Raw genomic sequence first — 19118 nt, forward strand, 5'->3', positions numbered from 1 at the left:
GCTAATGAGATGAGATGAGTTTCTTTTGTCTTTTATTAGCAAATTTGGTATTCCAAAAGTAATTGAAAGTAATCCAGTTAAAGTAACCCTATCCAACCCTGTGCATGATATAATTGTCAGGTGACTAACATTTCAATCGGCCCTCCCTTTCAAAGTGTCTATCAGAACAGGTTTGCTGATCGGACATTGGCCTGCTTTCTTATTGGCCCCTTGGGTTATAATAGGATCCCAAAGACTCTGATGGGGGGATTAAGGTTCCAAATTCTTTACTTTGCCCAGTTCGTGTCCTCCAACTATAGTTATGGCGGTTTAAGGGGGGGCTGAATCCACCAAAGCGCCATCTCACCACAAGATCACAGCAAGAGGGGGAAATCTTTGATTCCGGATTAGAGGGGAAGGGGTCCACCTCTTGGTGTTTACTTCCTTCCCTTCCCTTAACGTGGTATCTCCTGCGAAGGAAGACATTTTTTCTCTTAATTATTTCAAACTTTTTTAACAGTGGACAATACGACTTGACGTTTATTTCCCAAAATTCGTCGTCAAAGTGAATTTGCGCTTTTGGATTATCAACCCAGAGACTTTCCTCAAGCATCCAAGGGATCTATCCACTTATCCTTTTCACCTGGAACAACTTAGATGAGCTCAACCAGCTAATAACTCACAATCGTAGACCTACTTTGACCGCTGGATTACAACACAACCGCTCGGTGGTTTTGTTTTTTTATGCAGCTGGCAACATCTGGATTCACAAACCATTACAGAGTACAATCACCCCTTCCTCAACTTTAACTTCAGTTCCTGGTCGTTTCTTTTCTTTTGTGTTCGGAGTGGTGAGAAGCTATGGTGCTGTTGAAGTTGAAGTTCACCCAGCAGAAGCGGGTTCGTCTGGCCCAGGGTTTGTGGCTTTTGTCATGGATGGCCATGTTATGCGGGTCTTTCGTCTTTACACTGGGGGTCTATCTCAAGATAGAGCTTCTACGGAGAGCTGAGGTAAAGCCTGAATCAAAATGTTTATAATCAGAGGTTTATAATGTCTAATCTACCATGTTTTTTCACTGAATTATAAGGTGCACTCCCCAAAAATAGTCATTTTGTTACATATTTTTCAAATATAAAACATACAAAACTACAGTTATAGATATTGTTGCATAAAAATAAATAAATATAAATTAATTAAAATATTTTATTTTATAGAACATGAATAAACATTAGGACTTACCACCAAAATGAATTTTAGCAAAAAACAATTACCATCTTAACCACAAGAGGGCCCTCGAAGACCACTCTCTGTTTCTCAAAGGTAGAGCAGTTCCCTTATGCAGTAGCATTTAAAAACAATTGAAACTAAAGTGTGTAATTTTGTACAAAACGTTACCATAAACAAAAATCTTCCTTCAAATAATCACAATACGTTAAGACTTGAGACAATTATTGTCCAAAGCAGCAACAAAAGAGGATTTTCAATGATCTTTGAAAGTTGGCGTGTGAAACCAAAAGGGGGCACTCAAAGACCACTTTGTATGTTTCTTAAAGACAGAACTGTTACTGTTTGAAGAATCATTGAAGTAGAATTCAATGAAGATTACTTAATTTTGAACAAAACGTTACCATAAACAAAAATCTTCATTCAAGTAATCACAATAGGTTTCATATTTCACTATTGTCCAAAGCGACAACCAAATTTTTTAATATATTTTTTATTTGCTTAAAGAAAAAAATAACAATCAACATGTTAAACACAAGAGGGAACTCGAAGAGCACTATATATGTTTCTAAAAGGCAGAACAGTTACGTCATTGCCAGCACCTTAAATTTATGACCATTTTTTGAGGTTTTTACGTCCGCCTTATAGTCTGGAAAATAAGTTACATAAATCTGAACACCGAGTTGGCTGAGTGGTTAGCGCATCTGCGGCACAGTTCTGAGGTCATGGGATCATATCCAGCTACCAGCCTTCTTGTGCGGAGTTTGCATGTTCTTGCCTGTGTCGTGAACCGGAACAGGGTGAGAACCCAAATGCGTGACGTTTTTCACACAAGCCTTTTGTTTTACGGGAAATGGGGAGTCATGCACGTTGGGCAGCAGTCTGGTGTGAAATGACAGGATTGATATCGAAACAGGATATCGAAATTAAACAGGACAAAAATAGACGGGAACGATACCGGACTTGAAATTAATGCAGGAAATCGGACAGAGTCAAAACCCACGTCTTGCGGGGCAGAGGTTCGTTGATGGACTGACAAAGGGAGAGTGAGAGCACTGAGCTTAAATAGAAGGCAAGGCAATCCGTCAACGAGCTGCAGCTGGCGCCACACGGGCGGGTCCAATTGGGCGCCATGGCTACCGTGACTGCCTGGGTTTTCTCCGGGTAGTCCGGTTTCCGCCCACATTTCAAAAACATGCATGTCAGGTTAATTGGCCGGTCCAAATTGTCCCTCAGTGTGAGTGAGTGAGTGAGTGAGTTTCCTGTGTTCCCTGGGACTGGCTGGCAACCAGTTCAGGGTATCCTGCCCAAGGATGGCTGGGATGGGCTTCAGCACCCCCTGCTACCCTTCTGAGGATAAGCGGTCCAGATAATGGATGGATGGATGGATGGATGTGTAAAACTGAACACTTCTTTAATCCGTCCCATTGATCAGTCAGAGGTCTGTTATTTTTGCAGTACTTCACTCATTATCTACTCTGGAAGTCTTTAGCTGTCAATGTCAGTGAATGAATTAATTCCAACAACAGCTGTCAATGAAAGCTAATGTGTTCTAGCTTCTAACATATGCCTTGTGTTGAGAGATCTGCTGTGATCACTGCAGCCATGCACGTGAAGTAGATGACCTCTAAACCCATTGCGACCTTGCTGCTGTCCTCCGGACGGACATTGATCACAAACATTAATAAGCAGCCGACAGCAGAGGACAGCTGCAGGCCATCAGCGTGCAACCTCTGCTATGTTATTGATCACCAGAGAGAGCGAATGCAGCCGTGAATCCTTAGTCGTCGAGCAAAGTGTTATCGATTTTCAGCTGGAGATGTTTGGGAAGGAGCTTTGATTGACGTAGAAAGGATACCGCAAGAGAGAAACACTTGCTTCGAAAGTCGGGAGTTTCGGCGACTATTGATTTTTATTGTGATTCACAAGTTGTACTCGTCCACATCAATCCAATTTTATTTTTCGTTCATTTTATTCAGCACAGTGCAAAAAGTCCAGATATGAGAATTGTGTCAGGACCAGAACGGAGACAGGACCCACTCGCGTAACGTTTCTCACAGTTTTATTGGGAAGAGGGGAAAGGATCACTGGTCACAGGGGAGCAGGTCGCTCTGAACGCGGAAGTGGGACTTCCGTGGCGAGCGATAGCGGTGTCGGGGACGGAAAAAAACGGGTCAGTAGCCGGGATAGAAGTGCAAAAACGTGATAGAAGTGCAAAAACGTATTCGGGACGGGAGAACAGACGTGGTCGAGATCAAAACAGGTCGTAATTCGGGACGGGAGAGCAGACATGGTTGAGATCAAAACAGATCTGTCGGGAGACAAACAGGAGCAAAAAACAGGACAGTCAAAAAAGGGGTTGCTGTGTAAAAACAGATTCGCAGACGAACCGACAAAAGGGGACTGACAGGACCGAGTTTAAATACTGACAGGGAGCCAATCAGTCAACAAGCTGCAGCCGGCGACACACGGGTGGGGCCCATTGGGCGCCATGGCAACTGTGACAAATTGAGGAAAAAAATATAGCAAAGAGGGTAAAATAATGCTCAATTTAGGAAAAATTCCCTTGCGCCACTGAGAGTTAATTTTCTGTCTATCTACCCTGGTCATATCCCTCGAGAGGGGTGAGTTAATTATGCAGAGTTTAAATATTAGTTTCATTATTTCAAATCATGACTAAATCCTTTTCAGATAAAATACACAAAACCAAGAAAAAACGTTTTCTTTTATAGTAGTTTAGTTTTCTAATTTAGTTTATGATTGAAAAATAGGAATGATAATCATGATAATAATGATAATAATGATAATAGCAAAATTATCATCAAGAAAATGTTACTTGGAAACATAAAAATTACACTAGTTTAAACTAAGTAACATAATGATTTGTGTGTTAATTTTAGAATAAATTCAAGATAAGTGATTGATCTATTATTCTTAGTATAGAAGTACAAATGTCATGACCAGAATGGAATTAGGACCCAGATGCGTAACGTTAACCACAAGTTTATTGAGATAAAGAGGAAAGGCAGGTCACAGAATCGGAACGTGTTCTGAATGCGGAAGTGAATTTTCCGGAGCGGGAAATTGTGGTGTCGAATAAAAAAATAAAAATAGGTCGACAGCCGTGACAGGAGAGCAAAACGTGGTCGTAACTGGAGACAAATGGGGAAATCAGGAATGAACGGTGGAAAACAGGTGCAAAAATCGGTACCGACGGGAGTCAGAGTCCAAGTGCTTGCCTTGTATAAACAAAGGTTCGCTGATGGACTGACCAAGGGCGAGTCAGAGCACTGAGCACAAATAGAAAGGAAGCCAATCTGTCAACAAAATGCAGCTGGCGCCACACGGGCGGGGTCAATTGGGCGCCATGGCAACCGCGGCAACAAATAAATATGACTTGGATTGACTTGACTAGATTTCAGATGAAATATTTATCTTTGGAGCGGCAGTAGCACAGGAAGTACGGCGCTCAATTGAGAGGTGGCAGGTTCGATTCCTGGATTCACCGAGTTAAATATCGAAGTGTCCTTGGGCAAGACACTGAACCCCTAATGCCGCTATCGGTGTGTGAATGGGTAAGTGTGAAGCTTATTGTGAAGCGCTTTGGGAGGTTTTCAGTCACTTAAAAAGCACTATGTGTTTTAAACCACACTCAACGCTGGCGAATCATTTCCTTAATCAGTCACGGGGTACAATCGCTGCACGGACCTTTAAGCGTCACTGCTTACGTCATCAACACACAAATCGACTCGTGGTTCATCTAAAATACTCACCTCAGGGATTCGAGCCGAGGAGCGCATCACTTGTTGCTAGCTGTTCCTGGAGCAACTGTAATGTCAATCATTATCGAAACAAACACTATTGATCTTAATGGTCTGAAGGAATAGCTGCTGGTGAGATTCTACAACGCCAGAATAGAGAGCCCCCTGGTGCGCAGGATGCTTTGCAGCAGACAGTAAAGCCCTACAGAGGATCATAAAGACAGCCTAAAAGATCACCGGCTGCCCCCCCTGCCCAGCCAAGAGGACATTGCCTGCTCTTGCACATCCTGAAGGACTCCTCATACCCCCGCCACCACTTTTTCGAACGGTTACCATCGGTCTGACGGTTCAGGTCCCACAATGCCTGGACGAACAGGCGGAGAGATAGGCCACGAAGTTTTCCGCTTCTGTATAATTTTTAACCATCTATGTAAATACTTTATGTAAGAAGTGAATACTTTAAATTTTCCCATGTATTATACAGTAGTCTATATTTGTATACTTTGGTCAACTGGAATGCAACTGTAAATTCATTGTAGCAACACATGTATTATAAAAGTGAAGCTAATTCTGAATGCTTTGTTTACCGGGTTCTCATAAAGCTTACTGCCGTGGAAATTTCCCCCAGGTTTTTCCATTCAAGTTTAAGACTTTTTAAGACTGTTAGGAATTAAATATTAAAATGTACCGTTTACCAAATTGTTCGAATTAATTATCTGACTCCATTAACCAAACACAACCAACATTCACCTAACAATGCGCGCTCGTTTCTTGATGGAAAAGATGGACAAGAGACAGATTTCATTTAACTAAGTGAACTCCATCGAATATGGCCGAATTAGCCTAATTAGTGTCGTTCGAGTCCCTGTCAAGCCTCCTCTCTCTTGTTCTCCCGCTTCTCTTCTCGGCCCACGTTTTTCCGCAAACTGGTGGGCCGTCCTCCCATGGGCGTGCCAGGGAAGCCCCTGGGCTCCACCTCAGGGACGAGCGTCCCGATGTCTGGACCAAGCGAAACAACTTCTCCAAACAATGCCTACCGTCCTGCGTCAGAGTCCTGTTATCAACATTCCGCATTCGGATCAGCGTGACCTGTCATTGAACTTAAGCCGACTCTCTGAAAATCTTCATTGCACTCAATAAATGTAACTTGTATTCAATCGTATAAAATCTTTTATTGTCATATGTACAAAATCCTTCAAGAACATATCCAATGAAATTTAGGGCCAATCTCGCACCTATTCTGGTATACTGAAGCGGGAAGCAGGTACAGAGTCGTGACGGAACCTGGCACCCGATGCTGTCCGGCCACAGGGGCGGGAACATTAAAGCCCCACGCTGAAGAAACAGAAAGGTATTGCGTACCCGGAGGCTAGGGTTTGGTTTCAAGGGCGGCTGGACCACACCGGCAACCACGGGGGACAGGCCTCTGACCTGGACACGGTCTAGCCCAGACTAAGGTTGGGACTGAGGCGGTCAGAGCAAGACCACCAAGGCGACTCGTAAGCCATAATCATCAAGAGTAAGGGACCAAGTAAAGGGCCCTAGGGAACGCTGCATAATGCAACGCACCCAGGGGCGGACACAGTGAAAAACCCCGACCACCAGGCTGCACAGGCGTGTTAGGGCGAGCTTGCCACAACCTCTAAAGCCCATATGTACTCCCGGTCTTCTTTGGGTCCGGGCGACGGACAGGCGGGCGTGGAGGCGGGTGACTGTGTGGGGGTCAACCGGGACTGTCTTGGGTGGTGTAGCAGCACGCTAATGGGACAAGTTTGGGATGTCAGCCGGGCAACCCTGTGGCAGATATCCGCCCTCGACTGCTGCCGTTATCCCTGGTGAGCCGGACAACCCCACCACGAAAGGTTATGGCATCAGCTGGGGGACCCGTACCACTCATTTCCTGGTACCGCCAGAACCCAGTCATACTTCAAATCACTCAACTACAACAGCTTAAATCCACACTTTACCAACCCAAGCAGTTTAGAGCAGGTTAGGTTAGAGACTGAATGGACGTAAAGCTCCAAATAATGCTGCATTTTCGAAAACGCGTAAATCTGGATTTTTTAAATAAACATGCATTTATCGATCAGAGAACAATAAAGTCTAAAAAAATTAAAGGTAAATTTATGGCACAACGTTCCCTTCTTTTGTTAGTGTACTTATTAGACAGTTATTAGCGCCATCACACAGATAAGACAGAAAAATTAAGACATTTAAGAGTTAAATTTAAGACTTGTGTCACAAACCAGGAATGGAGACAGGACCCAATAGCGTTCGTTTTACTCAGTTTTCATTAAGAAACAGAGCAGTGCTTGCATCCACGATCCGATGATCGTTGGTCACGGGTAGCTGATGGCAAGAACGCGGAAGTGGCACTTCCGTGTCGAGCGAGTGTAGTCGTTGACAGCGAGAAAACAGGTCGATAGCCAGGACGGGGGAGCAAAACAGAAACGGGTCCAGAAAAGAGGTCGGCAACAGGTATCAGGCAGGAAACAGAGCAAAACAGGTCGACGGCCGGGACGGAGGAGCAAAAGCAGAAACGGGTCCAGAGAAAGGTCAGCAACAGGTATCAGGCAGGAAAACTGCAGGATAATGTCGGTTAGTACAAAAGCTTGCCTAGCTGAGAGCATAGGTTCGCAGACGGTCTGACGGCTTCCTTTTGGAAGACGGGAGTTTAAAAGGAGTCCAACAGCCAATCAGGTCCCGCGGCTGTTGGTGCCAATAGGGCAGCGGCAGGTGCCCCGAATCAGTAATCATGACAACTTTTAGACAAAATTTATAACCTTTTCAATGCCTTAATTTGTGGTTATCAGATGTAAGACTTTTTCAAGTTTTAAGACCTCAGGGAACCCTGTTCCTTGTGAGGTAAATACAATTTCGCTTTTATTTCCATATTTTCTGTAACTTTTAATTTGTTCTTCCCTTGTCAAGGTAATGGACAACGCAGAGATCCACGTAGTTCCTAACCTCCTGATGTTGGTGGGCCTGGCTTCAATGGGCACCAACTGGGTGGCGGGACGAGTGTGTCAGGATTCCATGGACCCCAACCGTTTTCCCCGTTGGAAGGTTTTTCTGCTGGGTTGGTATGCTGCGGCCGCGCTTATCTGCTGCTTTCTAATCGCAGTGGTGGTGCTCAGCTATGCCCTGCAGGGACGCCTGGAAGAATCTCTGAAGGTGAGAAGACAAAAGATTTGTTTAGAGACCAATTTTACATTTTAAAGTTGGATGTTTGCGACAGACTTTATATCCTTTCATTGACAACACCTATACTTTACTGAAAAATAGGTTTGCTGTTATATGTCATAGTGCTGTTACCATGCATGATTTTTAATTTCACTAGTACTGTATTACAAAAGAAATGGCACTTACAACTCAAGCCAGTCTCCAAGCATCTCATAAATATTTTGCCTAATTATCCTAACATTGTTTTATCTCATTTCTGCCTTTTCGGTCATTTTTTTGTGTTTATCTTGTTTATCCTGGAGTCCCATGTCTAATCTCATCGTAAACAAAGCTCACTGCATGCCAACCTTTTGACATTAAAAAGCGGCACTCTATTTTTACATGTGAAACACAATCCGTCCTTGCAATAACAGAAAACAACAAAAACATGTGGCATGATTACTGATTTGGATCACCTGTGCCCGCTCATTTGGCGCCAGCCGCTGCGGGCTACCTGATTGGTTCCCTGTCCCTTTTTAAGTCCAGTCGTGTCACTCTCCGGTTGTCAGTCCGTCAGCGAACCTCTGTTGTTACAAGGCAAGCATTTTGACCCTGACTCCCGCCTGGCCTCTCCCGTCCCGGCTTACAACCCGTTTTTGATCCCGACCACGTTTTCATGTCCCGGCTATCGACCTGTTTCTTTTAATTGGGAAACAGGGCAAAACAGATCGATGGCCGGAATGGAGGAGCAAGGCAGAAATGGGTCCAGAAACAGGTCTGCAACAGGTATCAGGCAGGAGAAAACAGGGCAGGGGAATGTCGGATAGTACAGAGCTTGCCTAGCTGAAAGCATAGGTTTGCAGACGTTCTGACAGCTTCCTCTTGGAAGACTGGGGTTTAAAAAGAGTCAGGGACCAGGGCTGTTGGCGCCAATTGGGCAGTCACAGGTGCCCTGAATCAGCAATCATGACAAGTAATGGACAGTTCACAATTAAAAAAGCCAACTCTATGTATTGTGACCACCTTATACATATATTAATAACCATGTGATGTCTCAATAAAACAACCCTACTGCAGTGTCGAAGAAAAGGGTCACAAACCTTTTAGTCACAATGCCTTTCCATCCACACACTTTTTCATTTCCACAGTCATTTCAAACATGGAAACTAGCCATTCTTAATGGCTCCTTCCCTCTCCACGCAGGTTGGCTTGAGGAATGGGATCCGTTTCTACAAAGACACAGACGTTCCAGGTCGTTGTTTCCAGAAAGAAACTATCGATCGTCTGCAGATGGAGTTCCGTTGCTGTGGAAACACCAACTTCAGGGATTGGTTTGAGGTCCAGTGGGTCAGCAACAGATACCTGGACTACACCTCGAAGGATATCAAGGAGTAAGTGTGTATTATGCAGGGCACGGCTAAAAAATGATTTATGGGGAGAGAGGAAACAGATAACGATAAATATCTTATACGCATGAGTGAAGTAAAAGTGGAAACCCAAATGCGAAAAAAAGGACGAGCGTGAAGAGAAGGTCATTCCATTTAAAGTCTTAATAAAGGGAAGACAGCCTAAGCAAATAATAAGTTGGTACAACAGAAAGATAAACTTATTAATGATCAATGCCATTCTGTTTTAAATGCTATCATATAAGAACCTTTGTCAGGATCTGGTAAGCCACCTAAGCACTAAGTGAGGGGAGTGGTAGAACTGCGCACGACAGTGTCCAATCATCCAAACAGACGCTAATCATCAAAGAAAAAAACCCAGTCTTTCTTTAGTGAAATTTAATGCAAAATATATTCACTGGCCTTACTTCCCTCCTTCCTTCCCTCCTCCCTGCCATCTCCAGTCGCATCCGAAGCAACATAGACGGGCGCTTCTTGCTGGATGGCGTCCCATTCAGCTGCTGCAACCCCGCATCTCCTCGTCCCTGCCTGCAGTACCACCTGACGGACAACAAAGCCCACTACAATTACGAGTTCCAGAACGAAGAGCTCAACCTGTACAATCGCGGCTGCAGGCAGGCTCTGATCGACTACTACATGGATCTGATGAATTCGACCGGTCCTGGTGTGCTATCAGTCATCTTGATACAGGTGAATTATGCTCCTAACAGGTTCTGTAAAAACAGAAGTTCACGGTTCACAGTTCACGGATACTTTAAGTGAATGGGTCGTCGGGGCACCAATATACCTGTCGCACTCTGGGGCTCCATGCCCTTACAAAATGTTGTATTTTCCCTTGCAAAATACAAAATAATCTCACTCCATATTTTTTTCCAAACGTGTTTATTGATGTTATATTGTACATGTGTTTCGTTATATCATATATATTGTTAATGAACATTTTGTTGTGAGATACTGAGTTGCTCGACATGAATGAGGTTTATTATAAAATAGATTCAAAAATGAAGTCGCTTGGACGTTCACTGTAGAAGGAAAAAATACATGCAAACATAATTAAGTAGAACAATACATTTTCTTATTCCAATGATGAATTCATTTTCTGCATTCAATTATTGTTGGTAATATACTGTCAGGAGGACCAGAACAGAGCAGGAGACCCCAGAGCGTTCGTTACAAGTCTTTTATTTGGGGAAGCGTACAGGGTTAGCGGGAGACGCGATGACCGTCGAACGTCAGCAGCAACGCCGTGAAGACAACTTCGGAACACGTAGCCAATCGTAGCGTGGGACGGAAGCAGGTCGAGTTTACCGGGACTGGAGAGAAGATCGTAGCGTGGGACGGAAGCAGGTCGAGTTTACCGGGACTGGAGAGAAGATCGTAGCGTGGGACGGAAGCAGGTCGGATCGGAGGCAGGCAGAATCAGGTGAACAAGTCAAGAAGGCACAGGTAAATCAGGAGATCAAACGGGGAACAAAAGTAATCCTCAGACGAAGAGGTCTCGGCGTAGCGTGCTTAAAAAGGGAACATAAACCAATCAGGAAGCACATTCCAGCGCGCCAGATGAATACCCCCAGGTGGCTCCATTTAGCTAATCATGACATATACTGATTAAAGGGATAACCACAAACCTGTCTTTTTTCATTTTCTCCTTTTATACTTTCTTTTTTTCTTCACTTCTTTATACAACAATAATGATTCGTAATATAACGCATCAAAGCAAGTGAGCTGTTTGAGAGCCGGCTCTCTTTAATGAGTTGAGCCGAAAAAGCCGGTTCTCTAAAAAGAGACGGACTTCCTTTCACTACTTTAGAGCCCTTAGCTGCTACACTTGTGCACTTAGCTGGCGGCACACGGGCGGGGCCAATTGGGCGCCATGGCAACCGTGACAGTTTCGTTTGTCACATTGGCTAAGTAGCAGATGCTCGGAAGTTTCCCTGTAGCATCGCATCTCCATTCTCTGGATTTCCTTTTCTACATTTGCTGCGAGAGTCCATGTCTCGCAAGCGTAGAGGAAAACAACAACACTGTCTAGTATGTACAGTACTTATATAATAAAGTCGAGTTTGTGTAGCTTTAGAATCTAAGGATCAGGCTGTACTTGCCCAAGACATACCACAGGAAGTGGTGCCCTTACGACCCTCGTGGTTAAGGGATACCCCCATCTACAGATCATCACACTTAACTACATGTCACAGACCAGAAACGGACGCAGGACCCAATAGCGCTCGTTTTCTCAGTTTTTATTGAAAAAGAGGGAAAGTAAGGCTTGCTTCCATGATCCGGTGGCTGACGGACAAGAGGAGCGGACTATGCGGAAGTGGCACTTCCGTGTCTGGCGAGGAGGATCGGAGACAGGCAGGAATAGCAAGTCGTTGGCCGGGACTGGAGATCAAAGGCGGTGTCGAGTTCGTAAGCGAGGTCGGTAGCAGGAGGCAGTAACGGGGCAAAACAGGTCAGGTAACAGGCAGGCAGAACGGGGCGAAGTCAGGTCCGGAAATAGGTTGGTAACGAAGGTCAGGCAGAAAAAAGCAGGGCAGGCACAGAGTCGGACAAAAAGGCTTACTGGGCTGGTGGCAACAGTTCGCATAACAATCTGACGGCTTCCTTTTGGAAGGCGGGGGTTTAAAAAGAGAGTATCAGCCAATCAGCTCTCCAGGCTGTTGGCGCCAATTAAGCCGTCGCGGCTGCGCTCAATCGCCAATCATGACACTACATTGTCACATATTTGATTGATTTTAAGAAACTATTGCCTTGACATGTCAAAAGTTGACCAACCAATATACTTGTTGTCCCCATACAACAACCTGGCTCACATTTTCTCCAATTCCATCTACTCTCCTGTTTACAGATGTCAGTCTTCCTGAGCATGCGCTACCTCCAGACATCAGTGGAAGGTGCCATGTCCCAGGAGCCACCAGAAGGTGACAGTGAAGGTTTTCTTTTAGAAAAGGGAGTGAAGGAGACCTTGGAAGAAGCCAAATTCAAAATCATGCTCCTGATGAAGTTTGGCCAAGTTGACCCTGATGCAGCTGAAGGCGCTTCTGATGGAGAAAAAGCCCCGCCACCTTCCAGCTAGAATCAGTAGATTAAGAGGGAAGGAATCATGAGGAAATGTTCTAGGGAGGATGGCGGCAGGTAGATGACCTCTTGGTTTTGAAACATAAGGCTTTGTTTGTTCTCCACTGATAACAACAGCCCAAGGGAACACAAATTGAAGGATCTCATCAACAGACTTAGAACCGTTCTGTTTACCAGATTTGTATTAGGATTTGTTCTAGTTATCTACAAGTTTAGTTGGCCTTTTGACTGTCATCTTTATGTCATAGCTCATCCTCGTTAGAGTTTTTACTAAACAGCAATAAAATGCTTTGGGAATTAATCAAAAATGTGGTCATGGAAGTGAAATCTATTGAAAGTAAACATTTTTAACCGCTTTGCAGTGTCTGCTTCTATTTTGTGATGGAACAATGAAGGGGAAATAACATACTGCGGGTTATATGAGCTGTGTTGGATTAGTTTGTGAGTGCGTGTGATGCTCGGGTGCCCTATATGAAGCTGTCATCTTGTCTATGCAGCTCAGAAACAATCGGATAATCCCTGGTGTACTTTATCCAAGAAGTGCTGCACGGGCAGTATCTGTGCACACGGCAACACACTCTTCCCTATAGCAATATTGCAGCAGTGTAAGATGTTATTCCCCCTATTACATGATCAGGCTTGGGTAGGGTTACTTTAACTGGATTACTTTCAACTACTTTTGGATTACTCCAAGACCAAATATGCTAATAAAAGACAAAATAAACTAAATGTGAATAAAATGATGACTCACAACACGTGGTAAGCTTTCTCTCCTGGCTTTGATCTCTTTGATCTCCGGCAAAACGAACATAAAATGCGACAGAAACAAACTGAAAATAAATCCAAACAGCTTGCCAACATCATTTTTGTCGTTCCATGTGTTCCAAGCCTACACAAAATTTAGTAATTTTATTCATATTTAGTTTATTTTGTCTTTTATTAGCATATTTGGTATTGGAGTAATCCAAAAGTAATTGAAAGTAATCAAGTAAAATAGTAAATTCAGACAATAAACGCCAGACAAAAAATAGAAAGTGTGGATCACAAGGTGGCTCACTATTTCAATAATTGAATTTTCATAATAATATAGATTATTGTGATGAAGGAGAGAAAAATCATCAGGAAATTCTCATTAAGATTACACAAATTATTCCTATGTATCAATGAGCCAGTGCAACCCAATTTAAGTACAACATTTATTTACATGTAATATTACTGATATCAAATAAATCATTAATACAATTACGGTATTTGTTTATACGATACAAAGCTAATCTAAATGCCTGAGAATTCTTAAGTAATTCTTACCATGATTCCTTTGTTTTCAATTATGAAAACAATTCACAGTTTAGCCGCTAGAGAGCGCCAATAGACAACGTGTAAAGTAAATTAAGAGGGTGAAGCCAGAGAGTCCAAACTCTTCGTCATTTAGTATGAGTTTTTTTTTATAATGAACTGTTTTTATAATGTTGTTTTCAAATATATTCTGTTTTTAAGTGATAGTGGGTGAAATATTTTAGGACACTGGTTCTCAAATGAGGTTACGTTAAGAGGTACTTGAGATTATAAAGTATATTAAAAAATAAATCCACACATAAGCAAAGCACTTGCTTTGCAACAAATAAATACATTTAACAAACAAACGTTACATTTTCAGATTACTTTATTATAAGAATTATTTATTTTCATTTTTTGGTTGGTTGGTTGGATGATTGGTTGGATCCCTTAACCACTAGGATCATAGGGACACCGCCAACATTTTTATTTCACTTAATTTAAAAAAGAAAATTTCCAACAAAACAATACAAATAATTGTCTCATCTCATCTCATCAGCCGTACCGCTTATCCTCATTAGGGTCGCGGGGATGCTGGAGCCCATCCCAGCCATCTCCGGGCAGTGGGCAGGGGACACCCTGAACTGGTTGCCAGCCAATCGCAGGGCACACAGGGACAGACAACTCATTCGCTCATTCACACCTAGGGACAATTTGGACCGACCAATTCACCTGAAATGCATGTTTTTGGAACGTGGGAGGAAACCGGAGTGCCCGGAGGAAACCCACGCAAGCACGGGGAGAACATACAAACTCCGCACAGGAAGTCTGGAGCTGGATTTGAACCCACGACAGGTTCCCATGACATGAACTGTGCCGCACAAGCGCTAACCACTGCGCCGCCGTGCTGCCCTACACAAATAATTGTATACATTATAAATAATCGTATATATTAAATGTCATGTATTTTTAATTATTTTAAGATTTTTGTTTTACCTAAAGAGGAAGGGTTAACTACTAAAATTGGAAAAATGAGATGTAAATATAACAAACAATATGTACTTAAGAAATAATTTAAATTTAAATGCAAAATAAAATATTGATAGCTCAAAAATAATAACCTCAATATCCTTTTCCCATAGACTACAAAAACAAAAGCCTGAAATGCAAAAAATAATACACAAAATTAGTTTAAACAATGTCATATTAATTTGCACTACACAATGGCAGAGAAGAAGTCGTTTTGGGAGTAATTGGCGATAAAAACATTAACATTTCTGAAACATTACACTGGCATATTAAATCTCAGTTTTCACCACTCTTGCCTATGTAGGTATAGAAAAAAATAGATGCATATTTTTTTCATCTAATCTTATTTTGGACATATTTTGCTGCTAATGTCATTGCATTATGTGGTAATGTACATACGTAGACCACCTTGTAAATATTTTTATTATCTTATTTCTTAGTTTTTAAGTCTTTACTAAATGTAAGCGATGTACACTAAGTTATAAACAATAATAACAAAGACTATTCTAGTGAGAAAGGATAAAAAGTAAAAAATAGACCGTTAAAGGTTAAATGCTAAAGGTTAGCTTTAGCTTAGCTTAGGTAAGCTAGAAAATGAGCTTTCATTTGTATTTCTCTACCTGTAAAGAAATAAACATGACTTGACTACTCTTAATTTAAAAATCTGCTGAATTTTTGATGCTATAGAATAGAATAGAATAGAATAGTTATCATTATCATCAATTATATAAACGTAGTGAAACCTTGTATCCCCTGGGATTAGACATGGCCGTCCTAGGAAATAAAGATTCTAAAAAGAAAAATGAGACAAAAGAATGTGAGGATAAATAGGCAACAAATATTTACAACAAAGTTCTTAGAGACCAGCCGAAGTTATAATAATAGTGCAATGAAAGAATAGGCCATCATAACAGCAGTGTAATGACATTATGCAGCAACAACCATTCCCAAATGAGTCACAAGATATATACTTTCACAGTTTTGCGAGCTTGTTTAGGGTGGTGATGGCCCTGGAGAAAAAAAACAGTCTCTGAGCCTGTTTGTTCTTGTTTTAGGGGACTTGTAGCTGTCACAGTTGCCATGGCGCCCAATTGGCCCACCCGTGTGGCGCCAGCTGCGGCTCGTTGACGGATTGGCTTTCCTTCTGTTTAAGTTTAGTGTTCTCACTCTCTGTTTGTCAGTCCGTCAACGAACCTCTACCCCGCAAGACGTGAGTTCTGACTCGGTCCTGTTGCCTGTTGGTATTTTCTCTCAGGTATTGTTCCTGTTTATTTTGTCATGTTTAATATTGGTTTCCAGTTTTGTTCCCGTCTATTTTTGTCCTGTTTATTATCCTCTCCAGTTTTCATTCCTGTCTAGTTTGTCCTGTTTAATTTCTATATCCTGTTTCTATATCAATCCTGTCTGTCCCGTTCTGTCCGGTATCGACCCCATCTGTTCGATATCTGCTCGGGCAATTGGTGTCGATCTCGTCGGTCTCTGGCTTCCTATCATTCCACGTCAGACTGCTGCCTAACCCGCATGACTCCCCATTTCCTGTAAAATAAAAGCTTGTGTGAGAACGTCACGCATTTGTGTCCTGATCCTGTTCTGGTTCAGGACAGTAGCACATTCCATAGGCCAGTGAAAGAGAAGAGTCCTATATATAGTTGACAGCTCCGCCGCGGTATCGCCAGCCGGCAATGTCCTCCAGACTGGGCAGGGAGCAGCCGATGATCCTCTGGGTTGCGTTGATTACTCATTGCATGTTTTCCCTTCCTATTCTCTTGTAAACAATGTTTATTATTGTCATGATTATTGATGATATTCACCTGTGTCCGTTCATTTGGCGCCAACTGTTGTGGGTTCTGATTGGCTCCCTGTCCCTACTTAAACCCAGTCCTGTCAATCCCATGTGGTCAGTCCGTCTGCGAACCACAGTGTATACTAAGCAAGCCTTTTTCGACCCTGACTCCCACCTGTCCCGTTTTTGCTTCTGTCTCCAGCTACGACCTGTTTTGATCCTGACCACGTCTGCTCTCCCGTCCCAGGTTACGACCTCTTTTTGTCCCCGACTACGTCTACTCTCCCGACTGGTTTCCGACCCCGACCACGCTTTGCTCTCCCAGTCCCGGCCACTGACCAGTTTTTCCTTCCCTGACACCGCCATCGCTCGCTACGGAAGATCCACTTCCGCGTTCGGAGCACCATCCGAGTACAAGAGCGAATCGCTTCCCGCGTCCAGCAAACACCGGACCGTGGGCGCAGCCCTTCCTCTCTCTTTCAATAAAACCTTTGGTCAACGTCATGCAATTGGGTCCTGTTTCCGTTCTGGTCCTGACAAATATGTCGTTATCAATGTCTATTCCTCATGTTGAGGTTTTTGAGTTTTTCCTTGCCCTCGTGTCGGTTTTAGATCAGGGGAAGGTGTAATTATAGTATTTGGTTTGCAATAATCTGTGGTCTGTGCAGCCCTTTGAGACTCTTTGTGATTAAGGGCGTCACAAATAAACATGACCAGAGTTGGGTAGGGTTACTTTAACTTGATTACTTTCAATTACTTTTGGATTACTCCAATACCAAAGATGCTAATAAAAGACAAAAGAAACTAAATATGAATAAAATTACTAAATTCTAGCAGGCTTGGAAAACATGGAACGGCAAAAATGATGTTGGCAAGCTGTTAGGATTTATTTTCATTTTCTTTCCGTCGCATTTTATGTTAGTTTTGCCGGAGATAAAAGAGATCAAAGCCAGGAGAGAAAGCTTACCACGTGTTGTGAGTCATCATTTTATTCATATTAAGTTTCTTTTGTCTTTGATTAGCATATTTGGTATTGGAGTAATCCAAAAGTAATTGAAAGTAATCCAGTTAAAGTAACCCTACCCAACCCTGAACATGACTTGACTTGACTCAAAATTCTAAATCAAAATTTACACAAAATTGACCACAAAAACAAAAGAAAAACACACAAAAAATCTTATTTTTTCCAACACGTGAGAATATCAGGCCTCGTCATGGGATGTCAGCGCATGATTGCCAAGCAACCCTACGGCATCGGGGGAAACAAGCTAGCGTGGAAAGAAGACAAACTTAAAGAACGCAAGGCCAGTCTTTTTCACGATTCCGGTGTGGTTTTGCAATGAAACACGAGTCGTGGCACATATAGAGGAAGAGGAGGGCCAGGCAGTAGAGGCGGGGGGGGCGGCGAGGGCCTCACAAATGTCAAACGACTTCACTTGACAAGAAGATGGACTCCGGCAGAGTCTCTACATTAAAGCGCTGATATTGTTTGTTAATCATCTGCCTGACTGCAGTAGTGCCTCTCATCTATTGTGGCTCTACAATGGACTCAAGTGTGATGGAGATAATAGAAGAATTCACCGAGAGTGCCTTGGTGCACTGGGTATGTCATTTAACATTTATCGCTCTCGCCCAGAGAAAAAGGTCAACATTATTTTTTTTTGGTAACAATGCCGTGCAGAAAGTGTAAAAAAAACATGGCTGCAGTGGATAACTCCCACCCAGTCTTTATCAGTCAGCCGTACGTTCGGCTAAATGAAGAGAGGGTTGCTAAATATATCAGTTCATTATGTGCAGTGCCATAAACAGCCCACTTCTGCTTTTTTTTTGAAGCTTCTTCATAACTGTTTTACTTCCTTGTCCTTAGCCGGCTTCTTTGTTTTTTCAGTTGTTCTTGTCTTCTTCTAAAAAAAGCTAAAAGCATTTGTACAAAATGATAGAAAACCTCATCTGTTTTCCTCATGAGATGATAATCAGCCTGAAGTGTTTTTTTCCCTTTCACTCAATGTGTGATATTAAAAAAGATGTGGAGTGTACACGCAACTTGGGGAGCAGGTGCTTGAGCCTAAAAAGGGCATCTGATAAAGTAGGGGTGGGCAAACTGCGTGCTGTGGGTCACATGCAATCCGTCAGGCTTTTTCATCGGGCCTGCAAAAAAAAAATATGACAGTATGTATAAAATGGGGCAGCGTGGCGGTGCAGTGGTTAGCGCGTGTGCGGCACAGTTCTGAGGTCATCAGATCGAACATTCTTGTGTGGAGTTTGCATGTTCTGCTTGCGTGGGTTTCCTCCGGGCACTCCGGTTTCCTCGCAGATCCCCAAAACATGCATGTCAGGTTAATTGGCTGAAATGAAATGAAATGATCTGCATTTATATAGCGCTTTTCAAGTCAATGACTTCCCAAAGCGCTTTACATTGT

At 42.9% G+C, this 19118-nt stretch overlaps 2 protein-coding genes across 2 annotated transcripts in view; both read left to right on the forward strand.

Moving 5' to 3' along the window:
• The first annotated feature begins 248 nt into the window (after positions 1-248).
• Positions 249-12967, forward strand: rom1b (retinal outer segment membrane protein 1b). Its single transcript, XM_088343510.1, has 5 exons — positions 249-990; positions 7897-8139; positions 9331-9518; positions 9977-10223; positions 12382-12967. Exons 1-5 carry the CDS (start codon positions 841-843, stop codon positions 12607-12609), a joined length of 1056 nt encoding a protein of 351 aa, XP_088199636.1. The 5' UTR covers positions 249-840; the 3' UTR covers positions 12610-12967.
• A 5178-nt stretch (positions 12968-18145) lies between these two features.
• Positions 18146-19118, forward strand: part of ccdc88b (coiled-coil and HOOK domain protein 88B) — a 162575-nt gene continuing 161602 nt past the window's right edge. Inside the window, exon 1 of the mRNA XM_088344141.1 lies at positions 18146-18301. Within this exon, the coding sequence (XP_088200267.1) occupies positions 18242-18301 (60 nt within the window). The 5' untranslated portion in view covers positions 18146-18241. The remainder of the gene's footprint in view (positions 18302-19118) is intronic.

The sequence above is a fragment of the Urocampus carinirostris genome, chromosome 9, assembly GCF_059441175.1.
Source record: "Urocampus carinirostris isolate Australia breed hairy pipefish chromosome 9, RoL_Ucar_1.0, whole genome shotgun sequence".
NCBI classification, from domain to species: domain Eukaryota; kingdom Metazoa; phylum Chordata; class Actinopteri; order Syngnathiformes; family Syngnathidae; genus Urocampus; species Urocampus carinirostris.

Bases quoted from the DNA above. Each gene is read 5' to 3' on its own strand.
- rom1b (XM_088343510.1), top strand. From the start codon at position 841: ATGGTGCTGTTGAAGTTGAAGTTCACCCAGCAGAAGCGGGTTCGTCTG. The intron at 8,140-9,330 runs GTGAGAAGACAA...CTCTCCACGCAG, and splicing joins GCCTGGAAGAATCTCTGAAG to GTTGGCTTGAGGAATGGGAT. The intron at 9,519-9,976 runs GTAAGTGTGTAT...TGCCATCTCCAG, and splicing joins ACCTCGAAGGATATCAAGGA to TCGCATCCGAAGCAACATAG.